The sequence below is a fragment of the Amphiura filiformis genome, chromosome 14 (assembly GCF_039555335.1).
Source record: "Amphiura filiformis chromosome 14, Afil_fr2py, whole genome shotgun sequence".
Classification (NCBI taxonomy): domain Eukaryota; kingdom Metazoa; phylum Echinodermata; class Ophiuroidea; order Amphilepidida; family Amphiuridae; genus Amphiura; species Amphiura filiformis.
Window position 1 is genome coordinate 17,151,235 of NC_092641.1, and position 22,278 is coordinate 17,173,512.

Here is a 22,278-nt window from a genome sequence, read left to right on the forward strand (position 1 = left end):
AATTGTTAGTTGTTATATTTCTACGACTAGTCCAATAAAATATCCACTTACTTAATTGCACACGTTTCGGAAACTTTCAAAATACAACAAGTCACGTTTTTGACGATTTGATAACTGACAGAAAATCAACTGGCAACTCGGTTGCTAAGCAGCAGTCAACATCAGCTGTACACAAATCGTCATTACAACAACAGCATCCACAAAGAGAAACTGACAGTTTCGAAACGTCTGCAAGTAGATATTTTATTGGACTAGTCGTATGAAATCACAACTAACAATTTGCAACAATATTTTACGAAAATTGGAGTAACTTTGACTTTGACCCATGTACAACAAGCATATCGACCTTAGACTTTCGTGCTCCATAATTTCCTAACTATAGGTCGTACGCGCATAAAATTTACATTTCTGGGATCTGAAGGGTCAGATAAATAATTTGACACAATTACTTGAAAGTGTTATTGGATAATTAATATTTTCCCCCTATATGATCCTGTGGTTCATGGGGGGGGGGGGGGGTCTTTGGAAGGTCGCTGTCTCAAAATACAACTTCGTAGACAACGCAATCAAGTTCAACGTATCCGATTAGCAATAATAAGCTGGTTGCCAGTTTTTACGCAAATTTGCCGATTGGGACGCGATTTTTTTTTCAAAACATAACCAGTATTGGAATGGATTAAAAATCGAGGAGTGATTTTCATATTGTCATAATTCATGCAGGGAGAAGTCAATTATCAAAATTCAGAAAAATTTATATGTGATAGCTTTTTATTCTCAACAACATCAAGTGTTTTGTTTTGTTCAGGCAATTAAGATACTAAAAAATTAAGTATCCGACGGCACCGTTCTTTCATCAGGGACGATCTGTAACAGTGATTAAAATGACGCTCAAAGCGAATGGATAATAATAATAATAATAATAATAATATTAATATTCAAGAAAACCAATTTTTAGACGCGTCGGTTATGAACAAATGTTGCGTTAATCCGCGTTGCGAACCCAATGTGCGTCGCGTTTACCTGCAAATGAAAGAACAAAACAATTAAAACAGGATTTTAGATTGATATTTACTAAATTATCTTATTGACAAATCCAAAATAACTATTTTTTAATGAAAAAATGCATTACAATCGTGATTAAATTCGTGACAGGAGACAAAGACAAAAAGACGGAAGAAAGTAGAATAAAAAGGCAATCACCATTTCCGGGGTATCCAAATTGTGCGTTTGATAAGGCCAAACAACAGGTGAAAGCTGGAATAGAAAATACCAAAGGAGAGCAGAAGGACACCACATAGGATACTGAAACCAAGGGCATGGTGGTAATTCTCTAGTGGAAGGCTATTCTGAAAAACTTGAGAGAATATTTCGCAAACACAAGGATATCCGTCACCATGAATGCCACATAACACCCTACAATCAAAACTAATGGTGTGGCCTACGAGATAGAATGCAAAGTCTTACATTGGTGAGACGGGACGACCATTTAGCGTAAGACTTGAGCACAAGGAAGATGCAGAGAGAAAAAGTATCTAACAGAAAATACACCAGAAAAAAATAGAACAGTGTCAACTTCCGAGCTGATCAAATCTGACATAATCAACCACATCGCAATGGATCTTACGTGATCATGGTGATATTAATAGTCACAATCAGCCTCATCTTCTCCATCTGGACAATCCTGTTCTCCGTCGCACAGGAAAAATATTGATCTACAACTGCCATCGTTACACGTCAGTTGTATGTCACCATTGCATTCGTAGGCTGCAATAAAACAAATAAAATTTAAAGTAGTCAATTAGCCCCAGTAAGTTAAAAATTCGTCAAGGTTTGTTACAAATTCAAAAATTGTTTTACCCTATTGCTATGGTAATTATGCCCAAAAAAAGAAGATGTTTGCTTGCCTTCAACCGACCTACCCTAATTTTGGAAATCAGAAAAAAGTTGTTGTTTTTCTATTTACTGTACAAAAGAATACCGACCCTATGTTTTGGAAATTCCTGAAAAGTTATGTTTTCTTTTCAAATGTTTGCATTCTGAAGATGTAAAAAATGTATTTTAGAGCTTGTTTTTAACATTTTAGTTGTTTTGTAATGTTAGTTGATTTATTTTGACACCAAAATTGTCTGATTTTTCATATTTTGAGCCATAATTAATACAAACAGTAGAGTTTGCTATTAATTAAAAGAAGAAGAAGAAGAAAAAGAGAAATCCCGACCGAGCGAACAATTTTTTTCTTGGCCTTAATACGATTATTACATCACTTCGCCAACGAATAGTTCAACAATTTGGCGACTTATTATAGTTGTTGGTATTTATACATTGGACCTATCATGGTCGACTGTAGATCCGTCGGATAACGCTTTTTCAATGGGAAATGAACTTTGCTGCTTGGATGATGTCACGACGAGGTTAGCATTATTTTATTCCGTATTGAAATGCGTGTTCCGACGGATCTGCACTCAACCGACCTCGTTAATATGGTGTCGGGTAAGTTACAAACTTAATGGTGGAACACTTTTGTTGGAAACAATGCTACCACTTTCGAATACCTTGTCAGCAAATCAAATCAGTCTCAAAAGGAACAATGTGTTATGCAATATATTACTCAATACTCTCCATATTCAAATAACCTCATTTGTGTGGAGCAACTAATTTCTGGGTACGGGTACTATATTTTCATCTCGCCCTGGGCAGCATTATTTTAAATAATTGTTTTAATCCGGACAGGGCCGTAACTAACTATCTAACTGACCTTGACATCCCTTCTCATCACTTCCATCTTCACAATCGTTATAAGAATCACATCGACCATCAAGACCATCAGTAATAACGGTACCGTCTGCGCAGATAAGATCCAGGTCATCTGGGAATTAAGATGAACATATCGTTATCATAATCATGACGATGATGATGATAATGATGATGATGATTATGATGAAAATAATGATGATGAAAATGATGATGATGATGATCATCATCATCATCATCATTATTATCATCATCTTTACTATCGTCATTTCCGTCATAAACATCATCTTTGTCAACATCTTTATCATCACCGTCACCATCACCACCACCATCACCACCACCAACACCATCACCACCACCCCACCACCACCACCAGCACCACCAGTACCACCAGCACCGCCACCACCAGCACCACCACTACCGCCGCCGCCGCCACCACCACCACTCGTACCACCACCACAACCACCACCACTGCCACCACCATCACCACCACCGCCACCACCACAACCACCACCACCACCACCACCACTAGCGTTCAGGCCTAGTCAGGTACATACCATTTTTGCAATAAGCCTCGTCACTGCCATCCGAACAATCATGTCTGTTGTCACAATACCAAATTTTCATAATACAGTCGCCATTATCACATTTGAATGTAGGGGTATTCAGCTTACAAAAGTCGATGCCATTTCCTGAAACAAAATTAGGACACGACATTGAATTATTATGTGTCCAGTTTGCAACATACAGGGTGTCTCAATAAAAATAGGCCCTGTGGAAAATGGTGCATAACTTAAAAATTTTTCTTAAGGATTCAAAAACCATGAAGTGTCTGCTTAACAATGGTGCAAACATGACCCAAATCCGTTTAGGCGTCACTGAGATAATTAAATTTGTACAAATAGACACATTTTTGGACCATTCCAATGGGGTAATACACATTAGCAATAATGTGTAGTTTATTATAAAAGAAAAAAAGGAAACGCCAAGTGTTGCTGAATAGGAGTTCAAAATTAATCAATCAATCTCCCTAAGAATGTTTTTCACACGTTTCTCTGGGTTAAGGGCTCGGATAGCAACGTTTGCTCAGTAATTTTTGTGGGACCTGAGAGCACATCAGAAATATCGAATTGCATTCTGAATACGAGGAATGTCCTTCTGATATCAATTTTTTTTTTAATTCGCGATATAACACACATTATATGCAAATTATTAAAATTCTTTTTTTGTATTTTTGATATTTACCCATCCTTGAATTAAACTTCATAAATCTAATGATATATACTTAGTGTATGTAGCTGGGATGAAAAGCAGACCATCCATTGAAAATTTTAACCTTTCATATTAAAGATATCGAGTGTTTTCCCAAAAAGACCCAAATTGTTTTTTTGTGTTTTGTGTTTTTGGGAAAAATCTTTATCTTTAATATGAAAGGTCACAATTTTCATATGATAGATGGCTTTTTGTCCCATTTACATTTACTTCGAGGACAGAAGGACATTCCTTGTTTTCAAAATGCAATTCGATTTGACTGATGTGCTCTCACTTGTTAGGGGGGCCTGATGCAAAAAAATTCATCGCGAAAATGTTTTTGCCCCCCCCCCCTCTTTTTAGACCTTAAAAATTTCAGGCCCCCCCCTTTTTTGACATGAAAATTATGGGTCAACACCATAGAAAAGCCCCAATTTCAACGAAAATGGAAAGAGCAAGTGAGCAAGGGAAAGAGGGGAAACGAACTTGTTATTGCAGAGGAGAGGGTAAAAATAATATAACAAGGTTTTGAATTAAATCGAATACTGGAACATACACTTTTTTGCAACTTGCTACGTTGCGACTGAAACCATCAGACTTCATCAAGCAACTGACCCGCTGGGCTGGTCATGTGACACTTGCAGACGGCTTGGGATCGTCTTGATGGCCCGGTCCCATGCGTGAGGTTGTGTCTCAGTCCCCCCTTCTTATTAAGTGACGGCTGCTCTACTCTTTCCCAGATGGCTTCCTTGATGCCCTCCTATGCCACTGTTCCTCCTTATCGAGAATCACTGCGTCCGCGGTGTCAATATTATGACCAGTGTCTTTAAGGTGAAGGTACACGGCAGAGTTCTGGGCAGCAGAACAATCAGCGTCACCGCACACTAATCCATACACTAAATTAAAGCGTTTTTCTTTAGATTGTTTGTCTTTGACTTGTACGAGCTTGCCACGTAGGGTGTTATTTGGTTTAAACGACGAGGAAATCCCAAAAGCGTCTGACAGTCCAGCTATATATGGGATCACGGCTGTTTGATGTGATCATTTATTAGTTTTTCAAACAAAACATCATGTACCACCCAATTTTAGGCTTAAACAGCTAAAAGCGATATCATGCTAATGTATACAGATGCTTTTTAGTCATTTTCAACTTTAAATTTCCCCTCTTTTACAAAATTATTCACTTTTACATCATTTTTCAAAGCTTTTCGGATATAAAATGTATCTATTTATGACAAAATTGGTGGTGCTATTTAGTTACTGAAAATTACTCTTTCAAGCTTTTAATACAATTTCTTTTATTTTTTGATGAAATATGTTTATAAAATTTCTTTGCTGCTTGTTTCACCTATTCCATCTGTTTTAAAGGCAGTATTGATCATGTAATCCTGCAAATTAATATAATATGATTTAGGATAAATAGCGCCATCTATAGTGGGATTGTGACGCAAGCTTTGTTCGGTTTGTCTTTTCTGCTCTTGTTGGCTTTCAGAAAAGCCCAGTTCGGGTAACCGCAGTTCTTCAGCGATTCTTGGATGTGTTCTTTCTCCTCTGGGATAAGTATCTGCTCTGTATTGTAGAGTTCTTATAACTCCCAACTTGTCTATCAATGGGTGATGTGATCCAAATTGTAAATAATGATCAGTGTGCGTGGGTTTTCTGTAAACTTTTGAAGTTAGCAAACCATCGTTCGTCACACTGATCAGACAGTCTAGGAAAGCTAGCGTGTCGTCTTTACACCTTTCCTGGGTAAACTTGATGTTGTCGTCTAGCTTGTTGATGTGTTGAAAGAAACCTTCTAGTTCGGTGCGCTCAATAATCACGAAGGTATCATCGACAAAACGTAACCAGAGTCAAGGCTTAACACCGGGGTATGATTGCAAGGCTTGCTGCTCGAAACTTTCCATACACAGGTTAACCACTATCGGGCTAACTGGGGATCCCATCGCAACTCCATGTTGTTTTTTGTAAAATTTACCTTGGTATGAGAAATAGGTGGTATTCAAACAGATACTAACGGGTTCCACGATTTGATCAACATTAAGGTTTGTCCATTCACTCAAGGTGGTAGTATTGTTCAAACACTCCTTTACAACTTCCAGCGTTATTGTTTCACCTTCGCTTAAAGTGATATCCTTAATTCTGTTAACAAACTCTTGAGTGTTTTTGATGTGGTGCGGGGATTGTCCAACAAGAGGGCCTAAGATTTTAGCCGCGTACTTTGCGAGACTATACGTTACAGATCCGATGCTACTCACAATGGGCCTGACAGGTATTAGCTCTGGCTTGTGAGTTCATAAAACGCAGGTACCGCTGGCTCAGAGGGGTGGGGTCTAACTGTCTCTTGTCATCGATGTTTATGGTTTTCACAGTAAGGATCTTAGTAGTAAACTCAGGTACCCTTTTCCTGTTTGTTGGATTATATCCTACTCGCTTGTACGTTTTCTCGTCTTTTAGCAGATCATTGCACTTGTCATCATAGTCACACTTGTTCAATACCACTACACACTTGCCTCTGTCTGCCGGGACTATGGCGATGTTTTCATCCTTAGTTAATTCCGACAGAGCCTTCCTCTCATCCTTGGTTATGTTTGATTGAGGTAGTTCAGTGTTACATAGCGTTTCACAGATCTTATGACGAAGTGTTTCAGCGTCCGATGGATTTAAACGAGCTAGCGACAAGGCAGATTCAGTAACGGTGACGTATTCGGCAACCGGTACGCTCTCCGGTACGACGGCGTAATTTAAACCTTTGGCGAGAACACTGACTTCATTCTTCGGTAATTCGCGATCGGAGATGTTTTTCACCCATTTTTCTGCGTTAGAACCGAGTCCAGAGTCGGACTTGCTGACTATTATTGTTATACAAGGCTCGCTCAGTCATTTAATTAGGTACTGCACCATTCAAATTCGGTATTGAAATGAGCGAAATAGTAAGTTACAGTTTTTCCGGCCAAATAAAAAGCAATAATTTTCAATCTGTCAGTTACCATGGTTACTGTCAGAAGAAAATCATAATGCTTGATTTTCAATTTCAATTTGATATGAAAAAATAAATATTTAAATAAACTGAATAAAAATGATTTTGATAAAGATCTTTTCGTGACAGGGATGCTAAAATTGGGTGTCTCGGCCTATTCCCTATTCCCCATTCTCTTACTCTCCTTCCTCTCGTCTCCACTTCCCCTCTCCTCTCCCCTATTATCTAACATCTTCCCGCCCGGCCCGGCCCCTCTCCTCTCCTTCTCTCATCCCTCTCTCCTTATCTCTTCCGGATGTTTTATCAGTATAATCAACAAATTGTTAAAAATATGCACATTTAAAATAGATGCGATTCTAGCATTATCAGATTACCAATCGCAGTTGCAATTGTTACGTGAATGAATGCAGTTGCAAGAAACTGTTACGCGAATGAATGTAACTAATTACCGTCACTTAAAAGAAATTCTTTTGTGTTGCACACCAATCCCTTTGTGAGCTTTAAAGCATTATTGGGCGACACCACACAGTGTCATCGCCCCGATATCTTCATGACAGAAATCGCCATGGTAGGTCGAATCCACCGCCACGCATGACCATTTTGTTCCGACCTGTTTAATAGTTTTGAGATGCATAATGGGCCGAAGACTAAGGCTACTGACAATAGCCCGGTGGCTGACCTCGCTGTGTGTGAGTGAGCATGGTATGCGCCATAGGTCATCTGCTTTTAGACTACCTCCACGATTGGCCTACACTGTGCACATATAAAATTAGAATTTTGGACAGTTTTTGAGTTCAAGACGCAAGCTTCTTTCTCAAAAACGCAAGCTAACGACTATCATATCCGTTGAACATATATATTCAAGTACAAGGAACCAAATCTGGCTTCTTTAGACTAAATCAATTACGGGAGATATTCATCATTTTCTACCCCGGTATCCAAAGATAATCGTCTGAATATCAAATCGTGCATAGCACATTCACGTGTATCGATCCCGGGTATTCATTTCAATGTCTCTGCTGTACCAAGTAATTATTAGCCAGGTGATGTCGGTGTGCACCAATCCCTCGTTTCGTCCTCACAGAGAACCGTATGACCGACTTTTTGTGATTCCAGCTTAGGCTGGAGTAGATACAAGTCAAACGAATTTAAGACCGTAAAATTTAGACACTTATTTGATCACGTACCAGCTCACCTCAAATGTCCATGTCATATATTTACATAACTCACGAAACCAAACACGACAATACACTTCCATCAACTTTTCAGTGAGTAATAAAAGTCCAGAATTAAAAAGGTTTATCACATATACATGTAGTAGGCTAATACTTCAAAATAACAATGCGATCCAAAACCGAAAACGAATACGAAAACTGAAAAGATGAAAACGACCTTAGGGATGAAACTCGACCGGCGGTTGACCGGCGGCTTCGTCCGGTCCCTATTGTTAAGAACAATAGAAACCAAACGGAATCGGCGGTCAACTGCCGGTCGTGTTTTTATTTCATCCCCTAGTCATGTAGTAGTGATTGTTAGCTAAACTTCTATGACACCATACCCAACAACAACCTTTCCGATGGAGCATTCAAATTGAATCTAGCCATGATATACTAAAGAAATACCTTTTTCCTTTATGAAGACATAAGAGTTCCAGTGTAACATATGTCAACTTTTGCAATATCAAGATTTTATCATTGTAAAAAATACCGAGATGTTTAAAGTACCTTGCATAAGCAAATCATAATTTGACTTTTAACAAATATAAACGGTTTGAGATTTGCCCGGGGGGCACTGGTCATTGACAAGAGGGTATCATGCGTGGCCACGAAATCTCAAATAGCACCCTAAACAAGTATTTACGAGGTCTGAAAATGCACCCCTAAACAAGTATGTCAAGTGCAATTTTATACCCTAAATAAGTATTGACATTATTTTTGTCCCCATTTTGCCTCTAAAACCCTTGATGATAACTGGGAAAACACAAATTCAAACGTTCATAACTTTTAACCTTTATTACATACTACATTTGTCTCAACGGACCCTAAACACTGATTTATTGTACATGGGTATACCCTTTTTCTCAATTTTCCTTGTTTTAGATACCCTATTCACGATACGTAAGTACAGTGCCTGATCATGAAAAAAGACCCTTTTTACTTGAATCTTTGGCCACGCATGATACCCCCTGGTCAATGACCAGTGGCCCCCCTCGGGAGATTTGACCACCGTAATTATTTGGCCTTGGAATTATCGAATTAAGCAAAGATGTCAATTTTACGATGGGAATGTCATAGCACCTAAAGAGCAATAATCACCAAAGAAATGAGAAAAAGAATCTTAAAAATATCTGATAACCGACCAATAAGCTTACCTCGTTTTCTTATAGATCCACAGTGTCCAAAGCATGCAATGCCGAAAACCAACCAACATATGACCGAATATCTTCCCATTATGATATTGCAATCTCCAAGCAAAATAGCATGAACACTGGCTACTCTTCTTCTGGCAAAGTGAACTAACAAAAGAATTCTAGACACATTACAATATTTGTATAAGCCACATGTTTCAGATTATTCTGTATAGATTAAATATTTTATTGATGTCGATCGTATTAGTTAATGTAATGTTTTGGAGTACAGAATTGATATTAGATATGATATGTATGTAGGCCTACTCAACACTAAACACAAGACTGTTTTAAAACGATATAGACGTGTTTGGCCTTCGGTCAAAAGCTTTTTAATAACATTTAAATGTCGGGTTATATAAAGGTCATGAGAACATTTCAAAAAGATTTTATATTAAAAAACACCACAACAACATTTTAGAAATGTTGGCAAAAAGTTAATGCAAAGTATTTTTAGCAAACATTTTGTTAACGGTAAATAACATCATGTTAGACATAGTGCAGTTATACCGCACAACAAACATGATTCGACTTTTGCAGTACTTAAACCTGGTTAACAGGAAATTACTCCAGCAAAATCAATCGATAAAGTCTAGCCCAGCCCGTGCCCATCCTCCATATTGAATAGTGGACTGCAATGATGTCCAAATATGGCACTTGCCAATCAATAATCACCCACTTGAAATCCCCTGGCTCGCTCCACTGACCAAAGTTATGGACAGATATGGGAGTTGTTTTTGCTGTTATTTGTCACTTACATATCAGGGAGGTACGAACATTTGCAGATGCTCCACCTACTCAGTTTTTAGCCTACATGTAATATATACATTATTCGTGATTGACAGCAAGTACAAAAAATATTCGTCAAGTGGTTTAGCTTTAATGCCCTTCGGAAGAGAGCGGTCCACAAGTGAGTGATGGTCACTAAAAGTTGCATTCGATTTACACAGGGAATTTTACAGGCGACCTTACTAAAACGCGAATATTTCCAAACATCTAAGTTAGCTATAGAAATTTAGGACATGTTACAAAACTATATTTTCTAGAATTTCAGAGAGTACAAACAATTATTATTATGTTATTTTCACACAGTGACGTTAACTAGGCAATGCCCTATACACGCGTCAATGCTGAAAGCACTGCACTGTGTATTGTGTAGAGGAAAATGAACAGTAACTGCAGTATGAATGTTTTCAATAATTACCTTTATATTAAACATTTTATGCATAATGTATTTTGTTTGCTGGATATTGCTTGAAGTGCAAGGCGATCTATTCAAAATGGTATTCATCTATTGCTATGGTAGTTAATCCGATTATTACGTAACTTCGACGGCGAATACTCAGCGCTTGTTACTTCATCAAGCGCACGACTATTAGCCTTTTAGAGGGAGGTATGGTAGACACAATAGGATGGCGCTGCACGGAATTAATAAAGGATTTTGAATTTGGCGGGTTTTACCAAGGGGGTTACACTAAATTCACGGTTGTTCTATTAAGCACACAAACCCCGCAAATGACAAATCCCGCTGGTTTGCTAGCTAGAAAATGAGGCCAGTTATCGATCGGTTATGAATAATTCATATTCGACCCCTTGATCATGTTAATTACGGTTGACAAAGGAAGCCGCCGTTTAGTTTTGAGAACTTTGTCTGTTCAATGTTTATTGAAAGCGCGGCCGCTTTACGAGCTGAGAACAATCCGGTGGTGGCATTCTAGTATTTCCCATCAGGCATCAGTGATTTGGGTTTTTTTTCACAGAAAGCCTACTAATTTGAGAAGGGACTGACCTTTTACAATAAAAATGTCGAAACTAGGACTTTCAATAATAAACGGTTCCAAAAAAGTAAGTCCCCCTAGACATTTTGGTATAATCCAAAAACGGCTTGATCAATTCTCTTGTTTTAAAGTTGGGAACATAGACTGATTAGTTATGTATCAAGTGAACATGGTTTTCTTGTTATTTTTTATCATCTTCACTGAGAAATTCCGCCATTTATAAAAAATTTCGGCCAAAAAAAGTTGCACTTTTCTACATAGGCTTTTATGCATCACTTTTGGTTTCAAAACTAGTTCTTTTTCTGGTTCTACTCAGCAACACAAACAATTTGCTACCATTTTTGCCCAAATTGGAGTAAGTTGAAATTTTGATCCATGTACAACCATGTATTGGCGTATAGTACAAAAATTGTACAAAAATTCGAAAAAGGCACATCACATAGTTTCTTTCGTAAAAAGTGGTCACATAGTGGCGTATCGTGATCACGTGATCATGATACTCACGATGTACTTTTTTCGTAAATAGCGTATCACAGAGTGGCGTATAGTGGATACGCTACTATATGATGCCATTTTCCGCTATGTTTACGGCATTTTCTTTTTTACCCATTTAAAAGCTAAAATATTAAATAAATATACAGTAAGCCAAAATATTAAGGTACCAGTTGTGTTCACCCCAGTATATCCTAAACGGTGATCTAAAACCTAATGAAGAAACGAAATCAAAATGTGCACTTTTGGGTCAGTCCATGTCAAAACAGACTGAGTGTACACCCACCCTCTTGGATTATGCTCTCCTTTGGCTCAGGGGTACCTTTCATGGACCCCTAGGTGAGGTCACAAGAAAAAATTCAAATTCAATTTCGTTTCCGAATGGCGGGCCATCTAATTTAAGGTGTTTAAGGTGTCCAAATGACAAAGCGCTCTCTTTGAGAGGCATTTTCTTCTTAATTAAATCAGTTGTGACCCTCTTTTTGAATGTGGTCACTCACTGGCTGTGTCTGAAATGCCTAATGCCAAAAAGATTGATTTCGGAATTTCGTTGGGATTTCAGAGGGGGTCAAAATCAGCACTTCATACTGTTCAATCAAATTATCTTTGATTTTGAAGGACCCATGATAATGCCACAGTGCACTTATAGGTCCTAATTATGTTCAGAATGGATTAACCATGTGCCAATGTCTATGAGCAATTCAAAAAAAGAGAAATTTCTAGACCCCCTACAGAATTTTAGGCCCCCCTAAAGTGGTTCAGCCACAAATGGCGATTAAAATCGGCAAATTTTGACACCTAATAACTTTAGGTGTACACCAGATATGAATTTCTAGTCTTTTGCATCTGAAAGAATGTAGTCTAATGTTACTAGGAACATAAGATTTGTTTTGTATTTTTTGTGTTTTGATACTTTCCAAAAGGTCGTTGACCTATGAACATTTTTCGTCATAGCGCCCTCCTGAAAGGTCTGACACATAACAAACTATACATTTTGGAATCCTCATGACCATACGAGTAATTTGATATATTACTTGACATAATTGGGAGCATTCTGAAAATTTGACCCCATAACCTGTACTTTGCATGTGCATCGTTGCCAGGACGTGCATTTTTGACCCCCTTAAAAATCCATACAGAGGATTAGAAAGTAGTTTTTTCTTATTACTTGACTCAAGAGCAACTTGAAATATCAGGATAAATAATACAAATGGCTATAAAGTGATCAAAAAAAAAAAAATATCATACTAAAATTGGCATTTTGTACCGTATCCTGTATGCATGGTATGTTAGGCAAAAATGACTATTTTTGAAAGCGTCAACTTAATACTAAAACACAAAAAATACAAAACAAATCTTATGTTCCTAGTAACATTAAACTACATTCTTTCAGATGCAAAAGACTAGAAATTCATATCTGGTGTACACCTAAAGTTATTAGGGGTCAAAATTTGCCGACTTTAAGTGCCATTTGTGGCTGAACCACTTTAGGGGTGGCCTAAAATTCTGTAGGGGTCTAGAAATTTCTCTTTTTTTTTTATTGCTCATAGACATTGGCATATGGTTAATCCATTCTGAACATAATTAGGACCTATAAGTGCACTGTGACATTATCATGGGTCCTTCAAAATCAAGATAATTTGATTGAACAGTACGAAGTGCTGATTTTGACCCCCTCTGAAATCCCAACGAAATTCCGAAATCTATCTTTTTTTTTTTAGGTATTTTCAGACACAGCCAGTGAGTGACCACATTCAAAAAAGAGGATCACAACTGATTCAATTAAGAAGAAAGTGCCCTCAAAGAGAGCACTTTGTCATTTGGACCCTTAAATTCACAATTTTGGTCGAGGTCGCCAAACTTTGATTGCCCGCCATTCGCAAACGAAATGGAATTTGAATTTTTTCTTGTGACCTCACCTAGGGATCCATGAAAGGTACCCTGAGCCAAAGGAGAGCAAAATCCAAGAGGGTGGGTGTACACTCAATCTGTTTCGACATGGACTGACCCTTTTGTGTTCTAATTAATAAAAGCACGATGCTAGTTTTACCGTGCTAATCAATGGAAGCATGGCGCTTATTCTCTTGTTTGCGAACGCTTTCTGTACAAATCAATGTGATGCAATGGAGCAAGCTGCAATTTTTTAGATTGGCATCTTCTTGGGGTTTTGCGTTTATTTGAAGAAGGTTGGTGCTTTCAGCTGCAACGGCTATGTGCACCACCAGCTGTACAATTCTCTCGTGAACAATACCTTTGTTTCCATACATGTACAATACCATGAATACTAGGGTGATTCACAAAAAATGAAATTGTTATTTTTCAACGGGACACCCCCTCATTTTGTTCATTTTGGTAATAAAATTATACCTGCAAAATATGAAAAAAATTCAAAAAAGTTTAGGGGGTGCTACCGGTCAATGAACTTTTGTACACAAAGTCAATGGGATTTTTTGTCAAAAATTTCAAACGCTTATTTCAGGGCCTAAAAAGTCTACCAGGCTTGCAAAACTGAAGTAAATGTTCAATGATATACCTAACTTTGTGAAAACATGGGTTTTTACCAAATTAAAGTTCATAGTTGACTGTAATAATAAAAAATGTTTCAAAAGTGACAGAGGGAGTGTAGCTCAAGAAAAAAATACCATGGGATATCCCCTGGAAATCCCACCAGGCACCCCAAATTTATACCTTATTGAACTGAACTGTTGATAAAAAAAAAGATTAAAATTCTTCACATATTAGTTTACCCCAATGGTGATACCAGCTTTTGAAATCTTATGTAATAGTAACTATCAAAATCCATACATCTGTATCAGGGGTGGTCATTATGGCCATACCTGATGAAGATTTGTATTGTTTGAATTGAATGACCACAGGAAGGATTAGATTCACCATGGTTGAAAAGAAATGTATATAAATTGGGGTCACAACATTGGATAGTGGCCAGTTCAAAACACAACTTTATATTAGCCAAGTACCATAATATTTTGGCTGTTCCAGCAACTGCCTTGCCCCAAATGTAACAGTTTTCACAAAAATGCAATTTTCTGGAAAGCGGGTTAACATTTTTACAATTTTCTTTAGCATTTATTTTAAGGACATTACTCGCACTATGATCAAATATTTTTGGCACAATCAGGGAAAATTAACATGGCTTTTTTGTGTTTGAAAGAAAATGGCTCATAAATCCCATTGACTTTGTGTACAAAAGTTCATTGACCGGTAGCACCCCTAAACTTTTTTGAATTTTTTCATATTTTGCAGGTATGATTTTATTATCAAAATGAACAAAATGAGGGGGTGTCCCGTTGAAAAATACCAATTTTATTTTTTGTGAATCACCCTAATGAATACTTTATATGCCTCACTGCACCTTGGATATGCTGTGCTGTATATGTTTCCAAATTGTTGCTTTTACGTTAATTCCTCTCGGATGCTTTTCCTGTCATACGATAAAACGCCCAATAAAGACTTAGTTACCGGCCAGTTCCAAAAAAAAAAGCTTAACTACAGGCCCAATGGAGACAACCTATCCTTTTGTGACATGTCCATTCACCCATATAATATAGGTTTTCTCAGTTAATTTAACACATTTTTCGTTATATTTAATATCCCGTTAAGTTTGAATTCGTCCTTAAAATTTGGAAGTGTCTATTTGTAAACTTAAATTTCGTCTTGGGTCAAATAAATTCATATTTTGATCAAAAAGATTCATACAATGTTCATTTGATTTCGTCCTAGAGCGCAATGAAATCGTCTCACCTGCTGCATGGACAGTACTTGCACAAATATAATTCGTCTTTGTTCATTAATTTTCATGCTTTGATCAAAGCAATTCGTCCTCCATAACGCATTGTAGGTCTTTATTAATTACAACTTAGATTTCAACCACTGGTATTGAGTTCTCACTAGTGTTACTTCGATTCGGAAAATGAATTTCAATTAAATTCAGATTCACCTTCTAATTATATAAAATCATTTTGATGCCATTTCAATCTCTTTCTTCTCTACTTTAAATCATTGTGATTCAATTCCAATTCAATTCATTGAAATTAACTGCTAACCAATTTCAATTCCAATTCACAGCATTTGAATTCAATTCATATTCAAATTCAATTCTTATTACCAACACTGATATATTTTACCGGGCATTTGGCTAAAAGCAATTCAGGGAGAAAATTCATTGTAACTGATAAGGTGAAATGTTGTATGCATTTTCGATTCAATTAATTGAATTGAAATGAACAAAAATACATTTCGATTCAATGCATTAAATTGAAATGAAAGAATAAAAACATTGAACTGAAATGAATTTAATTGAATTCAATTGAAAAAAACAAACATTTTGATCACTTCACTGAATTGAACTGAAAAATGGCCTAAATCAAATTCAATTCTATTCCTATTCCAATGCATTGAAATAACACTGGTTCTCACCTTCCTGATATAAATCCGAACAGGCGTGTCTAAATTTATTCTGATCAAATAACAGTTGTCACAATAAAAAGGGAGCGAGACAAAGAGGGTCATACAACCACGTTTGAAATATATAATGATATAAAAATTAGATAGAAACAAAAAACAAAAACAAAAAAAAGAAAGAAAGAAATAACGAAAGAAAGAAAACAAAACAAAATAAAGAAAATAAAGAAATGTGAAATATATAAAATGGAAAGATAAACAGAAAGAATGAAAGAGAGAAAGACAGAAAGAAAAAGAAAATATGCAGGCCTACTTCTACATGCTTTATGTTAAAGACGAAATTAAATGACCCGAATATGAAAAGATTTGATCAAAGACGAAATATATTTACACATTAAGTTGATAACCCCTACATTGGACGAAATTAAATACATTTGGACGAAATTAAATGAACATTGTATGAATATGTTTGATCAAAATATGAATATATTTGACCAAAGACGAAATTTAAGTTTACAAATAGATATTTCAAAATTTTATGGACGAATTCAAACTTAACGGAATATTAAATATAACGAAAAATGTGTTAAATTAACTGAGAAAACCTATAATAGCAATCAATAAAAGCTAATGAACTAAATATCCATCACAACAGTCAGTTATTGGGTCATACGGTTTTAATAGATTGACCTCGATTTTCTTTTCACAGGACTTTTACAGTATTTTGGAGATGACTGAAAATGGTTCTTTCAAATATTAGATATTTTTGTCTTTGAATGACAAATGGGTTGAAAGAACTACATGTTTCAGCAGGTAAAGGAACATTACATCTACATATCATTAAATTATTTGAAAAAACTGTGAATTTAAATGGTAAAATGTGTAGTCGAAAATTAGCAAATTTTACTAGGTAGATGATAGGTAGATGTAATGACCTGCTGAAACATGTAGTTCTCTCAACCAATTTGTCGTTCAAAGACACAAAAAAACAAATCTTTAAAAGACCTATTTCCAGCATTCTCCATGACCACGGCAAGCGCTGTGAAAAGAAAATCGAGGTCAATCTGTGACCGGATGACTGACTGACAATAGCTTCTGGCATTTATTTATCTTCTTAACTCCTCAACAATGGTCACTGTCCTCAATCAATGAACTATATCTACAGAATATATCCATAGCTAACCATGGCAAAATGTTAAAGGACATCAAGGATATTTTTTTAAGTTATTTACTGGGCGCTCTATCGTATATATATGTCAACCAGTAATGCCTTGCGCTTATTTCAAAACCAAACGGAGTCTTCTCAGAGCCACACTAGGCCGAATCATCAGAAGAAGTGGCTAGACCGTAGCCAAAACTATACATGGTCTCCGACTACGCCGAAATCTTCGCTTCCACGTCTGTTCCCCATTGCCCAAGTTAGCGTTACCCATCCGACACCACGTGGAGGTTTGGGTTGGGTTGCCCGCGAGCAATAACTATGCCAGCTCTGCGGGCCTTGCCGGACCTCTTGTTGGGGTTTTGGATGGTCGTGTCTTTATTTCTTGAACAATTTCAACGATTGAGGTCTTAAATTCGAGCTAAAAGATGAGGTTATTGGCTGCTGGTTCCAATTATGACATATCTGTCTTTGGTTAGGATATACAGGGAAGAACGTAACTGGTACCTTATTTTGGCTTACTGTAGTATAAGAGGTGCTTTGGGAACAGTTTTCATATAATGAATTCGAAATTAATGCAGCAACACAGGCTAGTTACAAATCGACATTTTTTTCAAACTCGTTTTTCTCCGAAATGCACTTTATAGTTTTCCCTACGATACGCCACCATGTGATGAACTCGACGATGTATGACGAACTCGTTTGATCAGCATCAAATTGACGTCATCCAACAAAGAAAAAGAAATCACGTGTATTGAAGTTTTTATACTTTAATTGCATACATGGAAGATAATGACGTACTTAGCGAAGAAAATAGTATTATGTTTGAATAATTTTCAGAGTATGATGTTTTTTGCGGTAAGTTAATTGATGTGTGTACTAATAGAAAGTACATAATTATAATGTTTATGGATATATCATTATCATTGAGGTATGGGACATTTTATTGTTTTCAAAGAAGAGCAGGTAAACCAACTACTTGATCATATTTCTATATGTTCATACTACATGTACATACTCTGAAAATTTCAGGAAATTATCATCGGTCATTATTTTAAAAATTGCATTTTTGTTACTAAAATGGAGGTTATAGCGCCTTCAACGGGCATGCTCTCCATAGAACTACATGTAAAGACCAGTTATAGAAAAACAGCACAAAAATGAAAATGCCTGATCCTTTTGTCCTCAAATTTTGTATATGATGTTGATTTAACATCTGGAATGCACGTGTAGACATTTTAACAGACGTAACATCACGTGTAGATAATGGCCAGTAATTGGTGGTTTTGGGTGATCACGTGATTTTTTTGTTTTAAAAATATTTCCACCTTGTTGAAGACCCCGCTCAAATGGACATTGATGACAAAACGATACCATATGTAATTTCGTATCAGAACGCAAAATGGGATCATTGAAATTAGGGCAATCGGAAATTAGCAGTCGGAAATGACTTTACCTTATGTAGCATATGAAATCATCGATTTCAAATCCTTTAAGCGCACATGTAATCTAGGTATGAGTCCGTTTCCAATCAATTATCCTGATTGGTATTTTGGTCTGTGGTCAAATGTTTGTGCTAATAATTTGTATTTTCAAACATTATATCAACATGATAGTATAAATATTTTTTCAAGCTATCATTTGATTCAAACAATTAAATAATATTATCACTGTGTATGCTCATATGTGTTGGTAGCAAGCAAAGTAGATTTAAACTGTCACTCAACACAAACATATTATGAGATATTTACCTCAATATTTCGATACGTACAACACATTACATATCCTCTTCATGAGGGCCCCAATGATGAATTGATGGAGTTGAATGTCCCGGGGGTGAATGTCCTGCTCTCGACCTATTTTTCTATTGATTCGGATTAGGGCATTATATAATGAAGGGAGCTCAAGTCCTTGATCACGATTGACCGGTGGATAAACAATATTAGATTAGAAGATAATTATGCATATAAAAACACGAAACATTGCATGTTGTTTTCTTTTTGTTACAGAACTCGGATAGGGAGTGATAATATTTGGATCTCTGTTTATAACCCAAGGAAGAACAATAGACAACTGAAATTTTCTTTACGATGAATCAACAACTTGTGGTTTTATTTTTCTGTCTTACTGCGGTATGCACAATTATTGAATGCAAAAAAGATAGGCAGATTAAAAAAAGAGGTAAGTCGATTGTAGTATCTGCTTTGTAACAAACAGATTGACTATTTTGTGCAGAGTTACAGATTTAAGGTGGTACTACAACCCTTAATAAAGTTTGTGACTAATTTGCATTTTCTCAAAAAATTACTTCACACTGGTAACAACAGTTACCCTTACGAAAATGGCACGCAGTTTTTGAACGCATGCAGCATGCAAGCAGCACGCGTGCCGCACCGCATGCAGCACGCGTGCAGTTGGTAGCGTGCGGATGCGTATATTTGGAACGAGGCACGCATGCAGGAAAGCGTGCAGATGCTTGCTGCATGCGTGCAGGTCATGAGCGTGTGCAGTTTGCATGCAGCATGCAAATCCATTAGCGTGCACTGCATGCGTGCAGCACGTACTGGCCATATATATGCGAGACAAAATCATGAAAAAAAAAATCAAAAATAATGGTTAACAGTGTATCTGTCCTTACAATTAGTCTTACATAACCTGGCTATCCATTTCACAATGAACCAAAATTGCCTAGCTTAATTTTATACAAGTCACTTATCTAACTTAACCTACCTGATTTTGAACCTGGGACCTTCTGCATGGGAGTCTGATGCTTTACCATTTGAGCTATTGGGGTATACACATTTGATTAAGTGTTTTAAGTTAATATAAGCAATATTTTGATGACTAAACCGGCCAAAGTGCATCATTTTATGAATATTGATCAAATTTACTGTGAATATTGATAACATTCACTATAAAAATGTTGAATTTTGTTTTGATTTTTTGCAGTGCCAATTAACTGTTGATTCATGAATGGCATACCAACATGGGCCCAATGTTGCAATGCCAACTATCGAAAAAGAAATGGCATTCCAACATTGGGCCAATGATGCAATGCCTACTATTGAAACGGGAATGGAATTCCAACATTGGCCCAATGTTGCAATATCAACTTTCGAAACAGGAATGACATTCCAACATTGGCCTAATGTTGCAATGCCAACTATCGAAACAGGAATGGCATTCCAACATTGGGCCAGTGTTTCAATGCCAACTATCAAAACAGGAATGGCATTCCAACATTGGCCCAAAGTGGAAATGCCAACTATCGAAACAAGAATTTGCTGGCCCTCCCCTCTAGACCTGCCAAAAAATGCTTGCCCCCTCCCCTGTTGGCCTGCCAAAATTGCTTCCCCCCTCCCTCTTGGTCTGCCAAAAATCTTGGTCTGAAGGTTAAATACTTAGAAAATTTTGGTCCGAAGGCTAACTTATTTATTCATTGTAAACATTTAAATATTTTCACTTCTAGATCATTGCCAAATTGTGACTTGATGTCAGTTGTGTAAAGGTGAATTAGTCATTGAAAATCCTGCATGCATGCAGCATTTTACCTTTACTGCTTCTGACGGAAACCCTGTATGCGTGCAGCATTCTAACTTTGTGATCTGGAAATCCTGCATGCATGCAGCAATATGCGTGCTGCATGCAAGATGCGTGCAATTTGCATGCAGTCCTACAGTCCGCACACAAGTGTAGTCTGCACGTAATTTGCGTACAGATTGGTAGTTTGCACGCAGATTCTGCAAGCAAATTGTGTGCGCGGTGGATATTTGTGTGCGGTGCCTGCATGCACTCAGCTGGTTCGCACACATGAACACGCTACCAGCAGGCCTTGCTTGCATGCTGCACACATATGCACGTGTGCTGCACACTGCCGCACGCGTGCTGCATGCTTCCGCACACATTTTTCATTGCTTGCATTTTCGTAAGGGTATGTATATTATAGGGGAAAGCAATCCAATTACTTCACTGAAATTTCAGTGATTCAAGACAAGTGGTTCATTATTATATGTTAAGATATGAGTTTTCTTATCATAAATAAAGTACCGCTTGTCTTGAGTCACTGAAATTCCAGTGTAGTAACTGGATTCCTTGCCCTAATATACATAACCTTTGTTACCAGTGTGTTATTATTCTTGAGAAAAATGCAAAAATATTCACAAATTTATCAAGGGGTGTAGTACCACCTTAAAGCAATAATGTGAGATTTCCATAAACAATATTAATTCTATTTGTTTCCTAAACAAAATCACTGATCACGTTATGCCCCTGTTAATTTCGAGCCGAACAAATTGAACGGGCAGACAGGTAGATAGGTATATAAAGCCTATATGTGGCATGCAAGGCAGGCAGAACCCTTACTTCATAAGGAGAAATCTGGGAAAGTGCTCAACAGAAATCAAAAAGCAAGCCTACACCTCACTTATGCGCTCACAACTTGAATACGCCTCTTTCGTATGGGATCCCCATAAACAAAACCAAATAGACCAGCTTGAAAAAATCCAAAGAACGGCTATCCGATTCATATCTGGCAACTACCGACGGGAGGCTAGCGTTAGTGGTATGCAACGAGATCTCGGCATACCAACGTTTACCATACTACAAAACAACAAGAACCAGAACTATTTGTAGCAGTTAGCATCATCGCTTCACACGACTCGGCTCATTATCAGCCACATACAAGCACAGTTTTTTTCCCGTGGACACTACGAGACTGTGATGCGCTTTCGAAAATCACCATTGAACTGCCTACTGTGGAGCAGTTCAAGGAAGCCATCTAAGTAAAGTGTTTTCAGCAATTCAGTGATTTCAGCAAAATTATACAAAAAATAAATAACGTACCACTTGTATTGAGTCACTGAAATTCCAGTGTAGTAATTGGATTCCTTGCCCTATTATACATAACTTTTGTTACCAGTGTGTTATTATTTTTTTGAGAAAAATGCAAAAATATTCACAAATTTATCAAGGGGTGTAGTACCACCTTAAAGCAAAAATGTGAGATTTCCATAAACAATATTAATTCTATTTGTTTCCC

General features: G+C 37.0%; 2 protein-coding genes across 3 annotated transcripts in view; one reads left to right on the forward strand and one right to left on the reverse strand.

Moving 5' to 3' along the window:
- Positions 1-506: 506 nt before the first annotated feature.
- On the reverse strand, positions 507-9,511 carry LOC140169788 (uncharacterized). The gene is made up of 5 exons (XM_072193092.1): positions 9,354-9,511; positions 3,309-3,443; positions 2,756-2,866; positions 1,625-1,764; positions 507-1,020 (listed from the first exon to the last, which is right to left on the reverse strand). Exons 1-4 carry the CDS (start codon positions 9,430-9,432, stop codon positions 1,640-1,642), a joined length of 450 nt encoding a protein of 149 aa, XP_072049193.1. The 5' UTR covers positions 9,433-9,511; the 3' UTR covers positions 507-1,020; positions 1,625-1,639.
- Positions 9,512-19,255: 9,744 nt separating this feature from the next.
- The window catches only part of LOC140169789 (uncharacterized), a 58,733-nt gene continuing 55,710 nt past the window's right edge, over positions 19,256-22,278 (forward strand). Inside the window, exon 1 of one of the 2 annotated variants that reach the window (XM_072193095.1) lies at positions 19,256-19,421. In XM_072193095.1, the coding sequence (XP_072049196.1) occupies positions 19,331-19,421 (91 nt within the window). In that variant the 5' untranslated portion in view covers positions 19,256-19,330. The remainder of the gene's footprint in view (positions 19,422-22,278) is intronic. The other variant, XM_072193094.1, reaches the window with a different exon arrangement.